This window comes from Podarcis muralis, chromosome 2 (assembly GCF_964188315.1).
Source record: "Podarcis muralis chromosome 2, rPodMur119.hap1.1, whole genome shotgun sequence".
In the NCBI taxonomy this organism is placed as follows: domain Eukaryota; kingdom Metazoa; phylum Chordata; class Lepidosauria; order Squamata; family Lacertidae; genus Podarcis; species Podarcis muralis.
The window spans coordinates 1,531,309-1,551,638 of NC_135656.1; the positions used below are offsets into that span (position 1 = coordinate 1,531,309).

Consider the following 20,330-nt stretch of genomic DNA (forward strand, 5'->3'; position numbering starts at 1 on the left):
AAAGGTGACCAGCAAAAATGCCCCTGGGCCTATTTGCCTGTAATATGGCAAGAGCAAATATGCCTGCAAATGTCATCCACTTCTGTCAAAAGAAAATAAAACATATAGCTGCTTTTTTATCTCCTGATAGTAAATAGTGAGGAGAGAACACTTACAACCCCTGGGTAAAATCAGGCAGCCTGTGAAAGTCTATAGCAGCCTCTCCCAGTTCCTACTAATCTAAATAAAGTATTCCAAAAGGATCTCCTGCTCTTGCCCTGCTCTATATGAAATGTCTTCTCTGTTACTTCTCTTTTCCCGAAGATAACTTGCTTTAAACCAAAGCATTTGCATCCACAATAATTAAAATGAATATTTTGTCATGATTTCACTGAGGGAAATAGGAGTGGCAGGGGCAGGAAAGAAAAAGGTTGTATGCTTGGAAAAAGATTGGAAAAAGTTTAAAGTCTACTTACAGAAATACTGTAAAATTAATGAATGTTAGAATGATGTTGGATAAGAAGTTAAGTGGTTTTTAGCTGTAATGCTATAAAGGAATATGAAAAAATGGATTATTAACAGGTAAAAATTTAATGTTATAATACTTTAAGATTAAAGACCAGGACAAACAAAGAGGGAAAGGATTTGCTGAACTAACAAATTGAACTGGAATACAAAAAAGGGAGGTGTGAGGAGGTCCGGGAAACAAGCAAATGAAAGATAAGTAATGGAAAGATGGAATTGTTTTTAACTATTTTTATTTTGTATTTTTCTTTTTTCTTTTTTCATTTTGTAATATTTTGAAAATCTTAATAAATATCTTTTTTTTAAAAAGAAAAAGGTTGTATGCTATTGTATAGGTCAGGAACAAACAAATCAGAAGAAAATAAAAAGAAAAGATGTTACAGAGAGAGAACAAAGTATTGGATGTATTGACATTCAGCACAGAGAGTGTGTGGAAAGCGGAGGAACTGGCTGCAGAGAACACGGCACAGCTCTTTTTATGATGAAGCTAACACGTACAAATTGAAAGGGAGGAAGAGAAACAAGGTGTGCATTAATGGGAAAATAGAATCACTTTTGTTATTCCTTGATATCTTAGCTACAGCCAGAAGGCTCCTTCAGATAGGACACTTCTGGCTATTATTCTGACGTGTGAGAGTGAGACATTTCACCAAATTATGATTTATTGTTGTGGGGTGGGGTGAATATGTATGTATGTATGTATGTATGTATGTATGTATGTATGTATTTGTGTACACACACACACACACACACACACACACATGATAATAATAAAAGGAATAATTTGGCTGGTGTGCAAGCTGCACCCTCTCCTAGGGAAGGGGAAAACTTGCCACAGTCTTCCAGACTGTCTCCCTCACTTCCAAACTAGACTCCTGCAAATGCCAGGGCTGTTTGTGAGAAGCATTTGGCGGGAGTATAGTAGGAATATAGCTGGTCCCTCCCAAACACAGCAGTGAGATTGTGTAGCAGGACTTGCTACTCTATGAGACACTGCACCTAGGTACACCAGGCACAATTAAAATGTTAGGCCTTTAATGGTCTGGGTCCAGGATAACTAAAGTACTGACTACTCCTATATGCTGAGATCATTGTGAAAGGCTCTCTTCCTCTTACAAGCCAGTGTGGTGTAGTGGTTAGAGTGTTATACTAGGAGCAGGGAGACCAGGGTTCAAATCCCCACTCAGCATGAAGATCCCTGGGTGACCTTGGGCCAGTCACAGCCTCTCAGCCTAACCAATCTAGCAGGGTTGTTGTGCACTCCACCTTGAGCTCCGTGAAGGTGAGATATGAATGCAATGAATAGAAGCTCCTCTGTTAGACGGGTAGAAAAAGGTGGCAGAAACAGGAGACATAATGCGAGTGATGCTTAGGGTCAGGAATATTCTCTCCAGAAAAGCCCATCTAGTCCCTTTCCTTTCAGACACCAAATGAAAGCAATTCTAATTTAGCACATCTCTGAAAAGAAGAGAAGGGGGAACAATAACTCCAGGAAGCTGTTCTACAGTTTTGCATTTGCATGATTTGCTTATTTCTTTATTAATCTCAGCTAGCATAATTAATGGTCAGTGATTATGGCAGTTGGAGTCCAGCAACACCTGTAGGGCCACAGGTTCCTCACCCTTGCTGTACACACTTACCTCACAAGGTCCCGCTGAACTCAATGGAATCATAGAATTGTAGCATTGGAAGGGACCATGAGGGTCGTCTAGTCCAACCCTCTGCAATGCAGGAATCTTTTGCCCAATATGGGGCTTGAACCCATAACCCTAAGATATATGGTTACTTACTTCTGAGTACTTGACCTGCAGAGAATTGTGCTGTTTCATCTGCTGCAGCAACAAGAAATCCATGTGGCACCTTAAAGACTAGACACCACTTAGTATAATTCGTCTTTTGACTAATTAAAAAGATGCTTCAGTTAATCAGGTAGCAGGTTTTTAAAAACACTGCCACCTTTAATTTAAGTATTTAGTGCCTTCTTAGAAGAGGCATTTCTCCTCCTTAGGAACAGGGGAAGAAGTTGCCTTTTACAAGGTCTGACCACTAGCTCATCTAGTCTAGTATTCTCTACACCAGTGGGGGGGGGGGGAACGGACTTTGACCCTCTAGATAGATGTACCTGGATAACAACTCCCACCAGCCCCTGCAGTTATGGCCAATGACCTGGGATGATGGGAGTTGTAGTTCAATAACTTCAGGAAGGCTCCCCAAGCCTACTTTCCACTGACTGCCAGTAGACCTCCAAGGTTTCAGGCAGGCTCTTTTCCAGCCCTTCCCTGGAGATGCTGGTGCTGAACATGGACCTTCTTCAGACAAAGCATAGGCTGTTCCACTAAGCTACGGACAATCCTTTCTCTCTCTCAGGAGGCAGTGACTTTTCTGAGATGGTGCCTTCTGGACGTATATGCACATAATCAAAAGCACAAAGCTTGTCCCCCCCCCTTTAGAACAATGGCTTTATTCATAGGCAAATGAATGCAGATGGAGGCCATTAAAACTCATGCAATGAATCAACTGAGATCTCTTAGAGTTATAAACTAACTAAGTGCTAAAAGTTTAAAACAAATGATGAAATACAAAAATGGGAAAAAGAAAAGGCAATACCAGAGGGACCTAATATGTTATCTTGGGGCAGTGGGGGAGGGGGGGAGGAGAGGGCAGAAAAATCTTTGAGAAAAACAGGTCTCTCCGGTACTGATAATCTGTGGTGGGGGCATTGCAGGCTCGTGATAATAAATGTTTGCTTGTTTGTTTATTCATACATACCCCGCCCATCCGGCTTGGTTTCCCCAGCTGGACGGGACTGGGCTGGGTTGTCACTGGGGTACGGGGAGTCTTCAGCTTTGCTGCATGGAAGATCACAATCCTTGCTCTTTGAAGATCACTACAATTTCCTTCCTTAAGACCAACCACATTCAGAGGTCCATGAAAGGCTTCTGCATTAATCTGCAACCACTGCATTTGCTTGCTATGACCACAGTCCCAAGAAAGCTCAATAGACACACAGGAGAGCCAAGGGCTTAGGCTGCAAGATCTACCCTACAGACCCCTCCATCCCCCCCCCCATTAGGGCAAGCTGAGACATTCATTCCAGGCAATGAATCAGGACAAGTGGTGACTGGTGCTCCCTACCCAACCTCACTACAGGACTAACCACTGCTGCTGTTTGGTCCTCCATCCATGTGCTGGCTGCTCTCTGCTACCCCAATGTCTCCCTCCAGGGAAGGATCCTTTCTTAGATCAAGGCATTGTAAGGCGAGGTGGCCCTGGAGAATCTCCATGCCACTGGCCCACTACTGCGGCATACACTGTTTAAATATCTGTCACTATAGCAAAGTGGTCAATGACCCGCTCACAGAGATTTCTGAGGCCATTCACCCCAGTTGCTCCAGTGCCTCAGTCTGGCAAAGTACAAACATAGGGTCCCTCCTCAGATCAAGGTGTGAGGGAGATCCTGCAGGCTGTGCCCATGATCCTTAACTATTGGACATGCTTGCTGGACGCTGATGGGAGCAGGTGTACAGCAACACCTGGAGGAACACAGGTTGCCCACCCTTGCCTAGAGCATGAGCTGGCCAAACAAGCTCCAATTGGACACTTCATACAACTATCCCTGAGTTAGGCCCGTCCCCTGCAGTTGTCATGCACACAAGAATTCTGAAGAGCTGTCCTTTGGAGTTGCAGCTGTCCCTCCTTCTGCCTTCCAATACACTGTGATGTGAGTCTGGTTTAACACATTAGGAATCAGGCTGAGATTACAACCAGCATTAAAAACTATCAATAAAAGCCAGGATAAAGCCAATGTGCCGTATCCAGGGCTTTGTGAGCCATAAAAGGTTTTAAAAGGCAATTTAGTGTGTGTGGGGGGGGGAATAGGTATATTTAAGACAAATCCTATGTTTCTCATAAAACAGGGAGGGAGGGAGAGGGTTGGCACGAAATAGCTCAAAGAATTTGCTATTTGGAAGTCACCATGTCTCCTTGCTTTCTATGCCTCCACTCTAAACTCAATTCTTTCTGGATCAATAAAAACATATGAAAATGGAATCAAAATAGCTAGAGGTGCTTGTGGGGATAAGAACTAACACCCTTCCCTGTTAAGGATGAAAATTAATTCTAACAACACCATCCTGAAAAGAAAAGAAAAACCACTCCCAGAATGTATTTTCCTAAATAGTTAGCTAACTGGATACCAAATACCCAGATTACAGTGTACAAGGATCACAATAAATGCAATATAAAAAGCAACATTAAAACCACAAAATTCTCAAACTCACAGACCTTGATTGACTAGCAAAAAAACAAAACAAAATAGGCCAGCAATTGCATCAATCCGTAAAGGCCAGACAGAACAAGTTTGCCCTCAGCAGGAGTTGAAAAGGCATCAGCAGGGGGGACAAGTGGTGTACCTTTGGTTAGGACTGCCATATTTCAAACACTGAAAAATCTGGACAGAAAAGTTGTTGAGCTTTTTTTCCAAAACCGCAGAGAAGGCCCTACAACGTTTAACTGGCCCACTGTGCTAAACCGGCATGGTTTGGGGGCTCCAGAAATCGCTTCTGCGCATGTCCAGATACAGAAAATTGCTTCAGTGCAGGCGCGATTTCTTGCATTTGGCCATGCACAGAAGCGATTTCCGGCACCGCAGACACGCACAGACATGATTTCCGGTGTCGCACTGCGCCAGTCCGGCCCACGGAGGATCTCCGTGGGACTGATCCGGCCCATGCCCGGTAAGCCTTGCTGACCCCTGCCCTACAACAAGTCACTGAAGCCATGGCTGTAGCTGGGACTCTCAGCAGTGCCTCTCTAGGCACATTTGAAAGAGGTGTGTCATCTACCTGTGCAATATAAACAGTGCTGGGGAAATGGTGTGCTTGCAAACAGTCATGCCCAAAAGGATGGTGGGAAGTATTTCATTTCTCCCTCAAGACATTGTAGAAAAAAACAGAGCAGGTCTGGGCAACCTATCAGCTGCCAGGTGCAGCTGGACTACAACCCCCATCATTCCTGAGAGTTGACCATGCTGGCTAGGGCTGATGGGAGTTGGAGTCAAGTTATTCCTCTTGTCCTGTTTCTGTTTGCATCTGACTTTGCCATCCCTAGGAGCCCTTCCATCCTTGACCTTTGAAGCCTTTTCTCCACTCTGTCCAATTAAAAAGGAAAGGGAAACCTGCAGGCCAGACCAAACCTCATTAGAAGTGTCGCTTGCTGGAACTGAGGGTGCTGAATGTGTTGTTTTCTGAAAACCCTGTAGGCCCTTCTCTCAACTGGCTCCAAATCTATTTGCCCACTCTGATAATTTACAGGCAAGGAAACAGCAGCAGCAAGTAAGGTGGTATGTGGGCAGGAAGTCCAATTTTTTAACCCACCAGGAGACGATAATCTCCAGGGTGCCATTACTCTTCTTTCCTGATCCCTCAGTGTCCCTCCAGCATTCATGGCTGCCCACAGCTCTTTTTCCTGCCTCAACTACAACCTCCCCACCGGAGTAGTTAATTAAATATCAAATGTTTCTAAATGGCAGGAGCAAAGAATACATTTGCAGCGTGAGGGGGTTGGGGAGAAAGGATCATTTATACACTTGTTCGTGACTCACACTGGCCTTGCTGCCCAATCCAGGCAGGATGTCCTTGGCTTCCCAGGTGGAAATGGAAACAGCAATGCATAACCCTTTGCAACAAAAGGCTGAGATAAAACAAATAAATATCAAGTGCAAGAGCTTTCCACTCAGAACATCTAAAGGTCATTGTTTCAAAAGTGCATTTTTGCAATGCACTCTTTGCCACTTGCTTGCAATTCAGAACTTTGGGGGAGGTAAAGAGGTGGGGGGGGGGATGGGACGGCTGGGCAGGGGTGCTTCATTCTCCCTGCTTCCCTCCCCTTCTCAAGAATATTTTATGTATATCATATGTGTGCGTGTACATGCAGACTCAAACAAAGGCTGAGTGATGTCACAAGGCAGAGTTTCCCATGATGCCACAGGGCTGCCAACATTTGGAAGTCTGAAACCTGACAAGAGGGTTGAACTTGAGAGTCTGTCTCAGTACAGCTATATATTTATTTATAAAAATAGTTATATACCATTCATTAAAAAAACATCAGAGCAGTTTACATAAAACCATACCATTAAAACCACATAAAAATGTTAAAATCAGGGATCAGCTAGCTATTATGAAAGATGTATTCTTAATTGCCTCTGTAATACTGATAGAATAGAAAACCTTTCATCAGGCCAGAGATATGAAGGTCCAGGGGTATGGAACCAGGGAAGAGATGATGGTGGGCTTTAAATATATATATACTTTATATATTAAAAATATATTTTGAGCGATTAGTGAGATTTTTTAAAAGCACTTTTCAGTGCTCTACTTACTTCTCTGCTGCCAACTTCTGGACCAGGGCAATTCACTGCCAGCCGTGTCCTAGTTGTGCCTTCAGTTGCTGCCATGGGGAGGAAGGGTCAGCTCAGCTCGGCTAGCACAGCTGCACACTCAGGGAAAACCATCAAGTCTGTAGGTGTGCCAGACCAGCAGATAGCCCTAATATAACTTACCATCCTGAAGTGCCAAACACTGACCCTCCAAGTGTCCCTATATTCCAGGGACGTCCCTGATTTAGAGGAGCCATCCCAGTTTCTGATTTGATCCTGGAATGTCCCACTTTTTCTTAGGATATCCCTATTTTCCTTGGAGAAACGTTGGAGTTATCCGACACCTGAGCCGTCTGAAGGCAATCCTGTATAGGAAAGTTTTTTAATGTTTAATGTTTTATTATGTTTCTATATAGGTTGGAAGCTGCCCAGAGTGACTGGGGCAACCCAGTAAGATGCATGAGGTATAAATAGTAAAATTATCATTATAGAAAGGGACTTCCCTATTTTCATAAGAGAAATGTTGGAGGGTTTGCAGACAGGAGTCATGGAACCAAAGCCTGATACTTGACTTCTCTACCCCCTGCAGAAAGAAGTGAAAACTCACAGAGCATAGACAGCAGGCACATCATACCGTACAGAGATTAGTAACCATCTCCACATCTTGTAGCGGTTGATTCTGTGACTGCAGCAGCCTGATTTGTGGGATGCTGTCACTAAAGGCAAATCTACACCACAAGATGCTTCAACAGAGACCTGTAGTGCTGCAAGGAAACCAGTCTAATGTGCAGCACCCTCACCAAAATACAGTCTTGGGGGAGTCAGAGACAGCAAAACAGGTATAAGTATAAAGCAGACTTAGGTTTATATGGTGCAGATCTACGAAAAATAGGCACTTCATTTTGTTTTCCTGCATAAAATTCCCAGCCATTGGGTGACAGTATTACTGTACCATCTTGGCTGTTGCAATTTTCAGTGCAAATGATCGATAGGACTCAAGAGTAATAGTGCCCTTAGCACCCAATAGATCAGTGTGATTTGTCTCATATCCTGACCTGCAAATGTAGACCATAAAGGCAAACCTCTGCTGAGAAATGGAGCTCCTTTCCAATCTCAGCTCCATTAAGGGGGAGGGGACCCAGAGCACCCCCAAGCAACACTGCCAACTGATGGCCGCTTAAGGGTCTCTTGTGGAGCTCAGAGAGAGCAAACAAACTTGGAGACTCCACTGACCAGCTGTTGCCTCTTCTGTGCTTTCAGTCATGTTAACACATTCTGAGCTGCAAGTCAAGACCCATATGCTGGGGTTGCCTAGCCAGGCTCTTGCTATGCCACTTTGCCATCTCGACTGGACCATAGAAGAAGCAAGTAGCAAATGCTGCCATACCCTCCAAGTGCCCCTATTGTCCAGCAACAGTCCCAGAATTGCAAAAGCTACCCCAGCTTCTGATTTGATCCTGGAATGTCCCTATTTCCCCCACCAGGGCCACCACCACCAAGTTTGAGGATGAGGAGGAGCTGGCACTTGTCCTGAGCAGCTGCAGCTGCAGGGGAGCACCCCATTGCCTCTCCTGGGTCCCTCCCGCTGGCCTCCTCCCTTGGGCAGCTCATAGCTGCTGCTGGGGAGCAGGCAAGGAGGAGGAGAGGCTGCTGAGGCCCAGCCCTGCTTGATGCGCTGGCTTTGAGCTATAGGCAGAGGGCAGGGCCACCCTGGGCGGGAAGAAAGGGCGAGCAGAGTGGAGCACAAGGAATCCTGATTTTTAAAAATCAAATATCTACTTGCCCCTTTCTATATATTGGTGTGTGTTTTTCCTTTTGTAAATCTGTCAGAGAATAGAATAGAATAGAATAGAATAGAATAGAATAGAATAGAATAGAATAGAATAGAATAGAATAGAATAGAATAGAAGAATAGAATAGAATAGAATAGAATAGAATAGAATAGAATAGAATAGAATAGAATAGAATAGAATAGAATAATAGAATAGAATAGAATAGGGATGAATGGATTTTCTCAGGATGGTGGATGGCATGTGTGCTGTGTCCCATTGGTGAAGTGGTGGTGGTACTACTCTCCCTTCTTCTGAAGGAAATGCTCTGCAGTGGCTGGTGTGTGCTTGTGTGGAAAGGACGAAAATGATGGGTCAAGGAGGGTCAGTTGCAGGGGAGTGAGAAATGTTGGAGGGTATGTGCTGCTGAAAGGTGATCAGTGGTGCTCATTGTGAGTAAGTAGTAGCTAGATGTAAGTAGTAGCTTAAGAGTAAGTAGTAGCTAGAGGGGACGTGGGTGGCGCTGTGGGTAAAAGCCTCAGCGCCTAGGGCTTGCCGATCAAAAGGTCGGCGGTTCGAATCCCTGCGGCGGGGTGCGCTCCCGTTGCTCGGTCCCAGCGCCTGCCAACCTAGCAGTTTGAAAGCACCCCCGGGTGCAAGTAGATAAATAGGGACCGCTTCCTAGCGGGAAGGTAAACGGCATTTCCGTGTGCGGCTCTGGCTACCCAGAGCAGCAATGTCACACTGGCCACGTGACCTGGAAGTGTCTCCGGACAGTGCTGGCCCCCGGCCTCTTGAGTGAGATGGGCGCACAACCCCAGAGTCTGTCAAGACTGGCCCGTACGGGCAGGGGTACCTTTACCTTTACCTTTAGTAGCTAGATCTGTGCAACAAGAGGCAGCTCTTGCAAACAAGGGGAAATGCAGGGGGGGATGCAAGCAGGAAAAACTTTATTTCATAGCATTTATATACCACTTGATTGTAAAAGGAAACCCTCTAAGTGGTTTACGAAAGGATAAAAGGTAGGAAAAGGTGAAGGACCCCTGGACAGTTAAGTCCAGCCAAAGGTGACTATGGAGTGTGGGGCTCATCTTGCTTCAGGCCGAGGGGGCCAGTGTTTGTCCACAGACAGCTTTCCGTGTCATGAGGCCAGCAGGACTAAACCACATACCAGCTAAATAATTATAGACTCTGGAGTTGATGGACCTACCAGGGATTATTTTGCAGCATATTTATTTGCCTACTTTTGTTGCAGCCACTATGCATTCTCCCCAGCCCCACCCCCCACATCCCAAAATGATGGCTGTATCATGGTCATGCATCTGGAAACAGAACTATATTGAAGTGATTGCCATTGTCTACAAAAGCAATAAACTTCAAATTAAACATAAAATGTGAAAGAGCTGATCACATTCCTAAATGGTAAGGGGTGAATTTTGGTGCATTCCAAAAACTTCCAAATATGGCCATGTATTTTTTGGGTGGGGGCATGTAGACCACCCCTAGTTTAGACCCAGTCCAAACTTATGAGCTGTCTTACAGCGTCTTTTATACCAGAACGCTCCCTATTTTTTGTAATTGTGGAGATTTTTGGAGGGGGGAACGGCAAGTTTTAAAAACTGTTTATTAAGTTGCATTTTGAACGGTTGTAACCTGCCCTGGAACTTTAGGGAGAAGGGCAGGTAATAAATCAAAATCACCACCACAATCACATCAGTTCCATCCAGATGTTGTTCCACTCCACTCCAGGTCTGTCGTCACCAGCTAAGATGGGCAATGATCAGGGATTCTGGGAGCTGTATTTAGGGAGGGGAGGGGAACTGTTTGGTTGATGTTTTCATGAAAATCTACCAAATGTGCACTACCCAAATCAAGATACAAGTCAAAACATAGCTATCCTTTGAAATTTGCACTTCCCTGAATTTTGGCATGAAGTTCTCCAACCAAAAATAAAACAAAATAAATGCATATAATATGCATTCCTCATTTGATTTCTTGACAAATTTACAATGGGCCTCACAACCACAAATGCTGCTTGCACTGCATTCCATATATACTTAGCAAGGGATATGGACTTAACAGTCCTTGCAATCTTCCCTCTGTTCCTCCCCACACCTGTTCCACCAACCTCTCTTCTAAACTTGAATCCTTAAGTTCATGCTTCATTTCTTCTAGCTTCTCCTCAGTGTCAAATGTGGGCAGGTCTATTAAATCCCACCCTACTGTCCCAAAGTCCTCTTCCAAAAACTGTGAGGGCTAGAAACCTACGTTATAAAACACACACAAGCACTCCCAGGTTTCTTATCAACAGCTAGCTGTAAATGTGCCAAGTGGGTCCCTTGTTTCCCATCCCTGCCCCCATTTTGAAGCTTTCAAAGCCATGTGAAAGCTGAGCTTGGCAGACTCTTTTTGCCTGCAACTCCTTTGTGGGGGGCTTCTAGTAATTGCAATTGTAAATTGATGTGATTCTTATTTGGCTAATAAATACTTTATTTGCACGTGCGAAGTCAATAAGAAGCCGTCTTCTCTTTGTAATAAGATTTTAACACAATTAATCTGGAGGAGGGGGATTTACTGCTCATCCTGCCATGTGGAGGCTCCATGTGGAGCAATAAAGGCACCATTTGCATCTCATTAAGCAGAAGAAGGTGAGACAGAGGAAGCCTCCATGCATCCTCCCTGGAATCCTAAGAAGCGGAGCTGTCTTGGAGAAGAAAGCACAGCTAACAGAAGGATCAAAGTCTCCGGCTTCCAATTAAATGTTGCAAGAGCAAAGGGCTGTGGGGGAAATGCAGTAATTAAAAGTTGTTTTGAGGGGGGTAGGAAACAGGCCTTGTACCTAAATGAGAGCCCAAACCTGAGATTTACCCCTTTCTTCCTTGTTTTAGCAATGGGACAGCAGTCTATGCGTTCTGATGCACAAAGGGCAACGCTGTGACCCCTCAAGCTCTGTTTTGGAATGAATCCTACAATAGAATGGAAATGAACCCCAACCAGACTCAAAGGTTTGGCTGAGGACCCAAATGTATGATTGGTGTGGAGGAAGGGGACAGGGAGACTCCCCCTTTCTCAACTCCCTCTTGCTTAATACAATGATATCCAATGATGCTGACTGTTGGGAGACAAAACAAAGACAAAACAAAGCACTTCTTGTCGCAGCGGGTAGGTAAACTATAGAATTTGCTCCGGCAAGATATCATGATGGCCATGAATTGGGATGGCTTTAAATGAGGATTAGAGGAAGGAAGAACAGGCTATTAGTGGCTGACAGCCATGGTGGCTGTGTTAGTCTCCCTCCGCTGTTGGAGCAGTAGGTAGCTTCGTGGTGAATGTCCTGGGAAAAGAGAAGTGTTCTGTGTTTGCTCCTTTCTCAACCAAAATGGGCACAATTCCTGCAGCATCTGTTGGCACTGCTTGAGGAATTTGATATTTGTGAACCCCTATACAAACTGCTGCACCTCCTGGACTACTGTGGAGGCTGGAATTTGGAAGATACCATATTTTTTGCACCATAACACTCACTTTTTTCCTCCTAAAAAGTAAGGGGAAATGTCTGTGCGTGTTATGGAGGGAATGCCTACGGGTGGCATGCCTACAGATTTTCCTCCTCTAAAAACTATGTGTGTGTTATGGTCGGGTGCATGTTATAGAGCGAAAAATACGGTAGTTATCCTTCAAAGTTACCGTAACACTTCTCCAAATTCTGTGATACAGTTCTCAGCTCAACTTGCACCTTTGAAATAAAATACATTGAGAAATAAGTGGGGGTTTTTTAAATACGCTTTCAAAACCTCTTATGTAAATGTGGATTTTCTTGTTTGTTCATTATTATTTTTTTAAAGCATAGATTAATGTAGATATATAACCAAAATACTTGGTCTTATATATGATATTGGCAGCATGAATAGGAATTGCAACTCAATAGGAAGCATCCCAAAATCTTACACAGTGCGCTTGGTTCCACTGTCTCTGGAATATAGCTATAATGGAGAAAATAACACATAATTTGTGATAAGGACTAGAACCTGAAGATGCTTTTTATATGATTTGGCATCCTTTTATGAAATATATAGCAGAACCATCATTTTCAGGATGGACCCATGTCACAAGCTTGGCAAATCTGGAACTAGACTTGATAATCTGGTGATGTTGACAGTCATTACTTGGACTTTGGTTTTTTTTTAACCCAAGTGCAACTGTATTAATTCTATGTGCCTATTTTGCAGTTTTGTTTTTCCATCTTTTAATTTTCATCTGTTGTTATAATTTTTTGTTTTAAATTCTGTTTAAATATTTGTATTAAATACATTATAGAATGAATTTTTTTAAAACTTTACCAAAAAATTAAGGGAATGGGACAGAAAAGACTGATGAATGAACACTTGCAAAAGTGACATGCTGCAGAAACAGTTGGATCTATTCCTCCATCCCAATCAGCATCTGCAATAGGTCTAGAGCAGTCCCCACCAGCACCCCAAATTAAAAATACATCACTTACTTTTTCCATCAGCTGCCGTAGTTGTCGGCTGCGCAGGTCCCTGGAGCATGTGCCCTGGACAGGGATGACAGCCGTGCACAGACATTTGCCGTCGGGGGCCTGAGCTGAAGTGTAGACCTGCCAGCCTTCATCGGGGCTCTGGAAGAGAGTCTGCAAAGAGAAAGAAGCATAGAGCACTAAGCAACATGGTCAGGGCTTCAGGCCTTGCTCCTAATCCCAATACCTGCAGATGGAGGAGACACCAGTATATTTGCACTACACATTGAAACCAGTTTCAGAATTACAGGAAGTCCTCACAGCAAGCACTACTGGATTCTCTTGCAGGGGCGGGCAGACAGTCAAACCCAACTGAAAGGGGTTTTAAAGAGGTGTTGCATTTGTGCTGGAGATCTTCATGGGAGAACAAAGGCTCAAAATCCTGGAAATTGCTTTGAGTTTCATTTGTGGGCGGGGAACACAAATCTAATAAATAAACAAATAGGCTTTTCAGCAGGCATAGGAGTTTAGTGCAAATGAGGCAGAGAAAGAAAGGCAAGATGTCATGTGCCTAGGTAAGTTCTCTTGCCCGAAGTTGAGATGGTATTCTAGTTTACTACATGTACACTCTTTGACTTGGGTCATATCTATATATGCAGCAGAATAATGTGGGGCTGAGAGATTTGTTTCTCTCTCGCTTCCTCATTCTTTGCAAAGAATGAGGAAGATAATAATAATAATAAATTTTTATTTATATCCCGCCCTCCCCAGCTGAAGCTGGGCTCAGGGCGGCTAACAACAATCAAAATAACCCAACATTCTAAAAACATTCATTATAAAGTTAATTAAAATCAAATTAATGGCAACCATTAAGGAACATTCTGTGCAGATTGCCAGAGGAGGGGGTCAGGCTGTGCCCTGATCAAAGGCCTGGTGGAACAGCTCTGTCTTGCAGGCCCTGCGGAAAGATGTCAGGTCCTGCAGGGCCCTAGTCTCTTGTGACAGAGCGTTCCACCAGATTGGAGCCGCAGCCGAAAAAGCCCTGGCTCTAGTTGAGGCCAGCCTAAGCTCCCTGTGGCCTGGGATCTTCAGGATGTTTTTATTTGCAGACCGTAAATTTCTCTGTGGGACATACCAGGAGAGGCGGTCCCGTAGGTACGAGGGTCCTAGGCCGTATAGGGCTTTAAAGGTTAAAACCAGCACCTTAAACCTGATCCTGTACTCCACCGGGAGCCAGTGCAGCTGGTATAGCACCGGATAAATATGATCTCGCAGCGAAGACCCCATAAGGAGTCTCGCCGCGGCATTCTGCACCCGCTGGAGTTTCTGGGTCAGTCTCAAGGGCAGCCCCACATAGAGCGAGTTACAATAATCCAGTCTGGAGGTGACCGTCGCGTGGATCACAGTGGCTAGGTCAGGGCGAGAGAGATAAGGAGCCAACTGCTTAGCTTGGCGGAGATGGAAAAATGCCGCCTTTGTTATAGCTGTAATCTGCGCCTCCATAGAGAGGGAGGTATCGAAGATTACACCCAAACTCTTAACAGACGATGCTGGCACTAATTGCACCCCCGCAAGAGATGGGAGTTGACCCCTCAATCCCATATCGCCCCGTCCCAGCCAGAGGACCTCTGTCTTCGAAGGATTTAACTTCAACCGGCTCCCATGTAACCATCCAGCCACAGCTTCCAGACATCTGGTCAGTGTGTCTGGGGCCGAGTCAGGATGGCCATCCATCAACAGATAGAGTTGGGTGTCATCGGCATACTGATGGCAACCCAGCCCAAAACTCCGGACAAGCTGGGCAAGGGGGCGCATAAAGATATTAAAAAGCATTGGGGAGAGAATCGCACCCTGAGGCACTCCACACACCAAGGAGTGGCGCGATGACACTTCCCCCCCAAGCGCCACCCTCTGTCCCCGACCAGAGAGAAACGAGCGCAGTCATTGAATGACTGTGCCCTGGATCCCCACGTCGGCAAGGCGGTGGTCCAGGAGTTCGTGATCGACCATGTCAAAGGCTGCTGACAGGTCTAGAAGAATCAGCAGCCCCGACCCGCCTCGATCCAGCTGCCTGCGGAGATCATCTGTTAGGGCCACTAGAGCCGTCTCGGTCCCATGACCAGCGCGGAAGCCGGACTGGAATGGATCGAGAGCCGATGTTTCATCCAGAAACCTACCAAGCTGTTCAGCAACCGCTCTCTCAATCACCTTACCCAGGAATGGAAGATTCGAAACCGGGTGGTAATTGGATAGGTCTAAGGGATCTAATGATGTTTTCTTTAAGAGCGGGCGCACCACTGCCTCCTTCAGTTCCCCTGGGAATATCCCGGTGCCAAGGGACAAATTGATGATATCACCCAGGGGGGCCCGCACCTCATCTGGACATGCTCTAATCAGCCAAGACGGGCACGGGTCAAGAGGACAGGTGGTGGGCTTTCCAGCTCGGAGGAGTCTGTCCACATCGGCTGGGGATATCCGGTCAAAGTGGTCCAATACTGGACCTGAGGACAGTCGAGGGGCCTCCAGCTCCTTTATTGTATCCAAATTGGCAGGGAGGTCATGGCGGAGCAACAGGACCTTCTCCGCAAAAAAGCTCGCAAATGCCTCACAGCTGTGTGTCAAATTGTTATTTAAATTTGGCTGTCCTTCAAGGGACATTAATGACCTAATTATACTAAATAATTGCGCCGGGCGAGAGCTAGCGGAGGCAATGGAGGCCGAGAAGTAGGACTTCTTAGCGGCCTTCACTGCCATCTCGTAGGTTTTCATAAAAACCCTATAAGATGTTCTTGAGGCTCCGTCACGGGCGCCCCGCCATACTCGCTCTAGCCGTCTGAGGTCCCGCTTCATTTTCCGAAGCTCCTCGGTAAACCAGGGAGCCCGGTTTCTGCGGGGTCGCAGAGGGCGCCTAGGTGCGATCTCATCAATGGCTGCTAGGAGCTGGATATTCCAGCCCTCAACAAGCTCAGTCAATGAGTCACCAGGGGGAGCAAGGTCCCGTAAGGCCTGACGGAATCTATCAGGGTCCATCAGCCTCTGCGGGCGAGCCCAAATTGGCTCGCCACCTAAGCAGGGTGGGGGTGGAAAATCAATCCTGGCTTTCAGAGCATAGTGATCAGACCATGGCACCTTCATCGAAGGAGACATGATCACATCTATACCTATGCCAAAGATCAAATCCAGCGTGTGGCCTGCTTGATGTGTGGGGCCCGAAACAAACTGGGAGAGCCCTAGTGTCGATTAAAAAATGTGCCTTTTCTTGAAGTGGTACAGTTCATTCCATCCTGCTCCAGGTGTGTATCTCGCTCCACAGTGTTGAAAGGGTCTTACATAGGAAACCCCACAGTAAGCCCTTGTCACCATCTCAGATTGGGCTGTCACATAGGGAACACAATGGAAGAAAGGGAGACGTGGAGCAGTCCTCTGCACACACACACACACAAACACACACACTGCTCATCCAAGAAGCCAATCACCATTTTCCAAACCATTTCACAGGGGTCGTTCTGAGGATGAAAACTTTATATTTCCATGAATGCTACCTTGATCTCTTTGAAGGTAATTCAGGATATGAATGCAATTAATTAATTAGACAACAATATACAATAATTATTAATTATTCCTGAATAGTGTAGTAACTTAATAATATATAGTAGTATAATTCACTAGGTGTAACCATCAGGAATTATGTTAATTTGCTTACAAACAACCTGGAGGGACACAGCTGAGAATAAGAAAGGTTTTATCTATTGATTAGGAAATGTAAAGAAATACACTACACATAGCCTCCATCCCAAGTTTGAAACCAGCCTCCCCCAACTTAGTGTCCTACAGATGTTGCTGGGACTCTAACTCCCTCCACCCCTGAAAATTTGGCCATGGAGGCCATGGGGCTGAAGGCATCTTAAGAGAGAAAGCTCTAGAAAACAGCCTGAGAAACAGAGTCAGGGCTTATCCTGCTTCCTTGGAGTTCCCATGAAAAAGAAGCCACCAGAGAGACAGGAGATGCCAAGATCTGCCAACACAACAGCCTGTGGAAAAGATTTGCTGCTTGTCTCTCCTCATCTTCCCCAGCCTGACTCCCGCCCACACGGCATCTCGGTAAAGATTTGCTGGCTTTTTTAAGAGTTAGCATTGGCTGTTGTCATTGTGTGCATGCACAGACACACTTCCCCACAAAATTTGCAAAACTGTGAGATGCAGGCAAGTCTGGGAGATCTTTAATACAAAATAAAAAACAGACAGTTATCAAATTATGCTAATGTGCTGCTTACAGTTAAACAAGAATACATCATGATTCTTAGGGGTGTACAGTTTCCCCCTCTATTTTGTAAGTCCATTTGTTTCCATTATTAAAAACTTCACTCATTTCATTATTCAGCCATTAAAAGCACATTTGTTTCAGCATTTGTTTGTTCATGTTCAGTTCCATTTCCCCCTTTCTTTGTTGTTATTGTTTTATGTGGCGGCAGCAGTAATGCTTACAGTGGTACCTCAGGTTAAGTACTTAATTCATTCTGGAGGTCCGTTCTTAACCTGAAACTGTTCTTAACCTGAAGCACCACTTTAGCTAATGGGGCCTCCCGCTGCCACTGCGCCGCTGGAGCACGATTTCTGTTCTCATCCTGAAGCAAAGTTCTTAACCCGAGGTACTATTTCTGGGTTAGCAGAGTCTGTAACCTGAAGCGTATGTAACCTGAAGCGTATGTAACCCGAGGTACCACTGTATTTTGGTGGCTCCCTCCCTCCCATAAGCCACTGTCTTCTTTTCCCAGAATGCCACAGATATAAAGAACATAAAAAGAGCCCTGCTGGATCAGGCCCATCTAGTCCAGCATCCTGTCCTCACAGTGGCCAGCCAGAGGCTTGTGGGAAGCCCACAATGGAGTGCCAGAGCAGTCTCCCCACTTGTGATTCTTCAGCAACTGGCATTCAGAGGCAGGCGGCCTCAGACCAGGGAGGTGGGATACAGCCAGCATAGCTAGTGGTCACTGACAGACTTATTGACCATGAATTTGTCCAACCTGTTTTTGAAGTTATCCAAGTTTTGGATAGGTATGATTGCATGAGTGATTTCCATAGTTGACTAGGCGTTGTGGGGCAAACTACTTCCCTCTATCTCTCCTGGGTCTTCCAACAGTCAGCCTCATTGGGTGGCTCTTAGTAGAGAGATATATATATGAGAGAGAGAGAGAGAGAGAGAGAGAGAGAGAGAGAGAGAGAGACTGAGACTATCCAGTTTCTCCACACTTTTCTGTTGCTCTGGGGCATTCTGGCGAAAAAAGTGGCACTTGCCGCTAAAAAATGGCAGCTCTCACTGGGGGACACCATTCTCCTCCCAGGGAATGTTCTAAAATGACACACAGAGGCAACATGATTGCTGACTTGACATTATGTCTCACAGCCAAGGGTTGTCATTTGTTTTGCTCCCAACCAGCCACTATCTGTAGCCAAAGTTTCTTCTTGGCTTACTGATCATGGTTTGTTAGAGTGAAATGAACCATGATCCTGGGTTCAGATGCAATGCTGGTTTGAGCAAAACAGCCCTGACAGGTGTGCTCACGGTGCCCTGATAGGTGTGCAGACGTTGAGCTCTCAAATTTCAGCAGCACCCTGTGCAATGCTAAAATTTTACGTCCCCCACCTCCCATGCTCCATTGCTATAGCATTGCTTTAACACCCCCTGCAGTGTGTGCCCAGTGCAGCCATACCAGTTGTGCTACCCTAAAACCGTCTCTGCTCATGGTAAAGTCTTCCCTGTGGCATGCTGTGGCATGGAAGCTGGGTGAGTGAAGAGATGCCCTGCTGGGGTTGAGATACAATCCCAGATTTCCAGCCACTGCTGAAATCAGCTGATCAGAATCAAGCATTATTTCTTATCTGCCCCCTTCTTCCCTGCTTTTCGTTTCTTGGTCACATGGGAGTGTGACAGAACATTGGGAACTCTTGTATCCTGGAAACATAGGTTATTGTCTGCTTGTTTGACTAAGACAAGGAGGAAAAACTCTCTGGCCCAGTGCCTCTTGACCATTAAAGTGCTGTCTCTGTGTCCAAATGCTTTAGGGCTCTGGGACCATAACCCTGGGGTTATAGGCCACAAGAGCAGACCTGTCACACTGACTCCATCCCAAGTCTGCACTGCCTGCCCTCTTTCCCTCTTTCCCACGATGCCACCTCCCTCTTCCCAACCCACACAAACGCAATGTGTTTCTAAAATTCACTTGATTCCTTTCTTTCCCCAACTAAATATGGAGCGGCAAATGCTATTTTTAGTCCCCGCTTGCCCTGGGACATGCCGAATGCACGTAATGAGTTGTGGCGTGACCTATTCTGTCCTTTCCTGTTATGTCACGAAGCTTCATCACCCATTTGGCTGTCTTCTCTCTTCCCCCGCCCCATCCCATTTCAGTTTCTTAAAGAGGCGCCTGCTAAGAAATTGGAGGGAAAGGCTGCAAGAGAGAAAGGAAGCCCCACAGAGCACCATTCCCAGGCAAACAAGCCACAGCCAGATAGTCTATACTGTTTCAGAGTCCATCAGTCCCTCCTTTCCACCAACCACATCATGCAAGAAAATTGAGAAAGCCTCTTGGGAAACAGAGCAGAAGGAGCAGCCCTTAACAGAGTGGAGGGTGGACAGAGAATGCAAAGTAGGTCAGACCCGTGTTAGCCAGCCTCATGCTCTCTCCTTCTGGATGTGGCACGGCAACCCGCCCATAATTTACATTCAGCACATTAGAGATCATCCGCGAGTGATACCATGCCAAGTCTTCCTATGACTTCTCAGTAGATCAACCAAATTTGAGTGATACCAAAATGCCAGCTGAAGAGTTTGTGCCTCCCCCGCCCCCACCTAAAGCAAGTAGCTAGTCCTCCTGGGTGTAGTGGGGTACTCAGGGCAGGACTCTGAGGCAGGAATCCAGGACCCTGCTTAGCGGAATGAGCAGGAGGGCCCCCAAATGCTGCAAGGCTTGAAGTAAGCGAAATAATTACACAGTACGATCAAAAGCGGGTGAAGCATAAGACCATTAAGTCCAGATCTAAAATCAGCTACTGTAACTGGACCACTGCATGATAGCAGAAACAGCACTCCAAAATATGTGGGCAGAGATGGTAGAGCTGTACAAGAAAAGTGTAGAGAGGGTGAGCAGCAGATTTATTTAATTTTTAAACCCCAAACAAAACACCTCATGCTAACCTAAAGCCTGGA

At 45.6% G+C, this 20,330-nt stretch overlaps 1 protein-coding gene across 4 annotated transcripts in view; it reads right to left on the bottom strand.

Moving 5' to 3' along the window:
- Positions 1 to 20,330, bottom strand: part of OLFM2 (olfactomedin 2) — a 200,420-nt gene that overhangs the window by 62,632 nt on the left and 117,458 nt on the right. For all 4 annotated transcript variants that reach the window (XM_028721179.2, XM_028721180.2, XM_028721176.2 and 1 more), the window contains exon 2: positions 13,148 to 13,297. In XM_028721179.2, the coding sequence (XP_028577012.1) occupies positions 13,148 to 13,297 (150 nt within the window). The remainder of the gene's footprint in view (positions 1 to 13,147; positions 13,298 to 20,330) is intronic.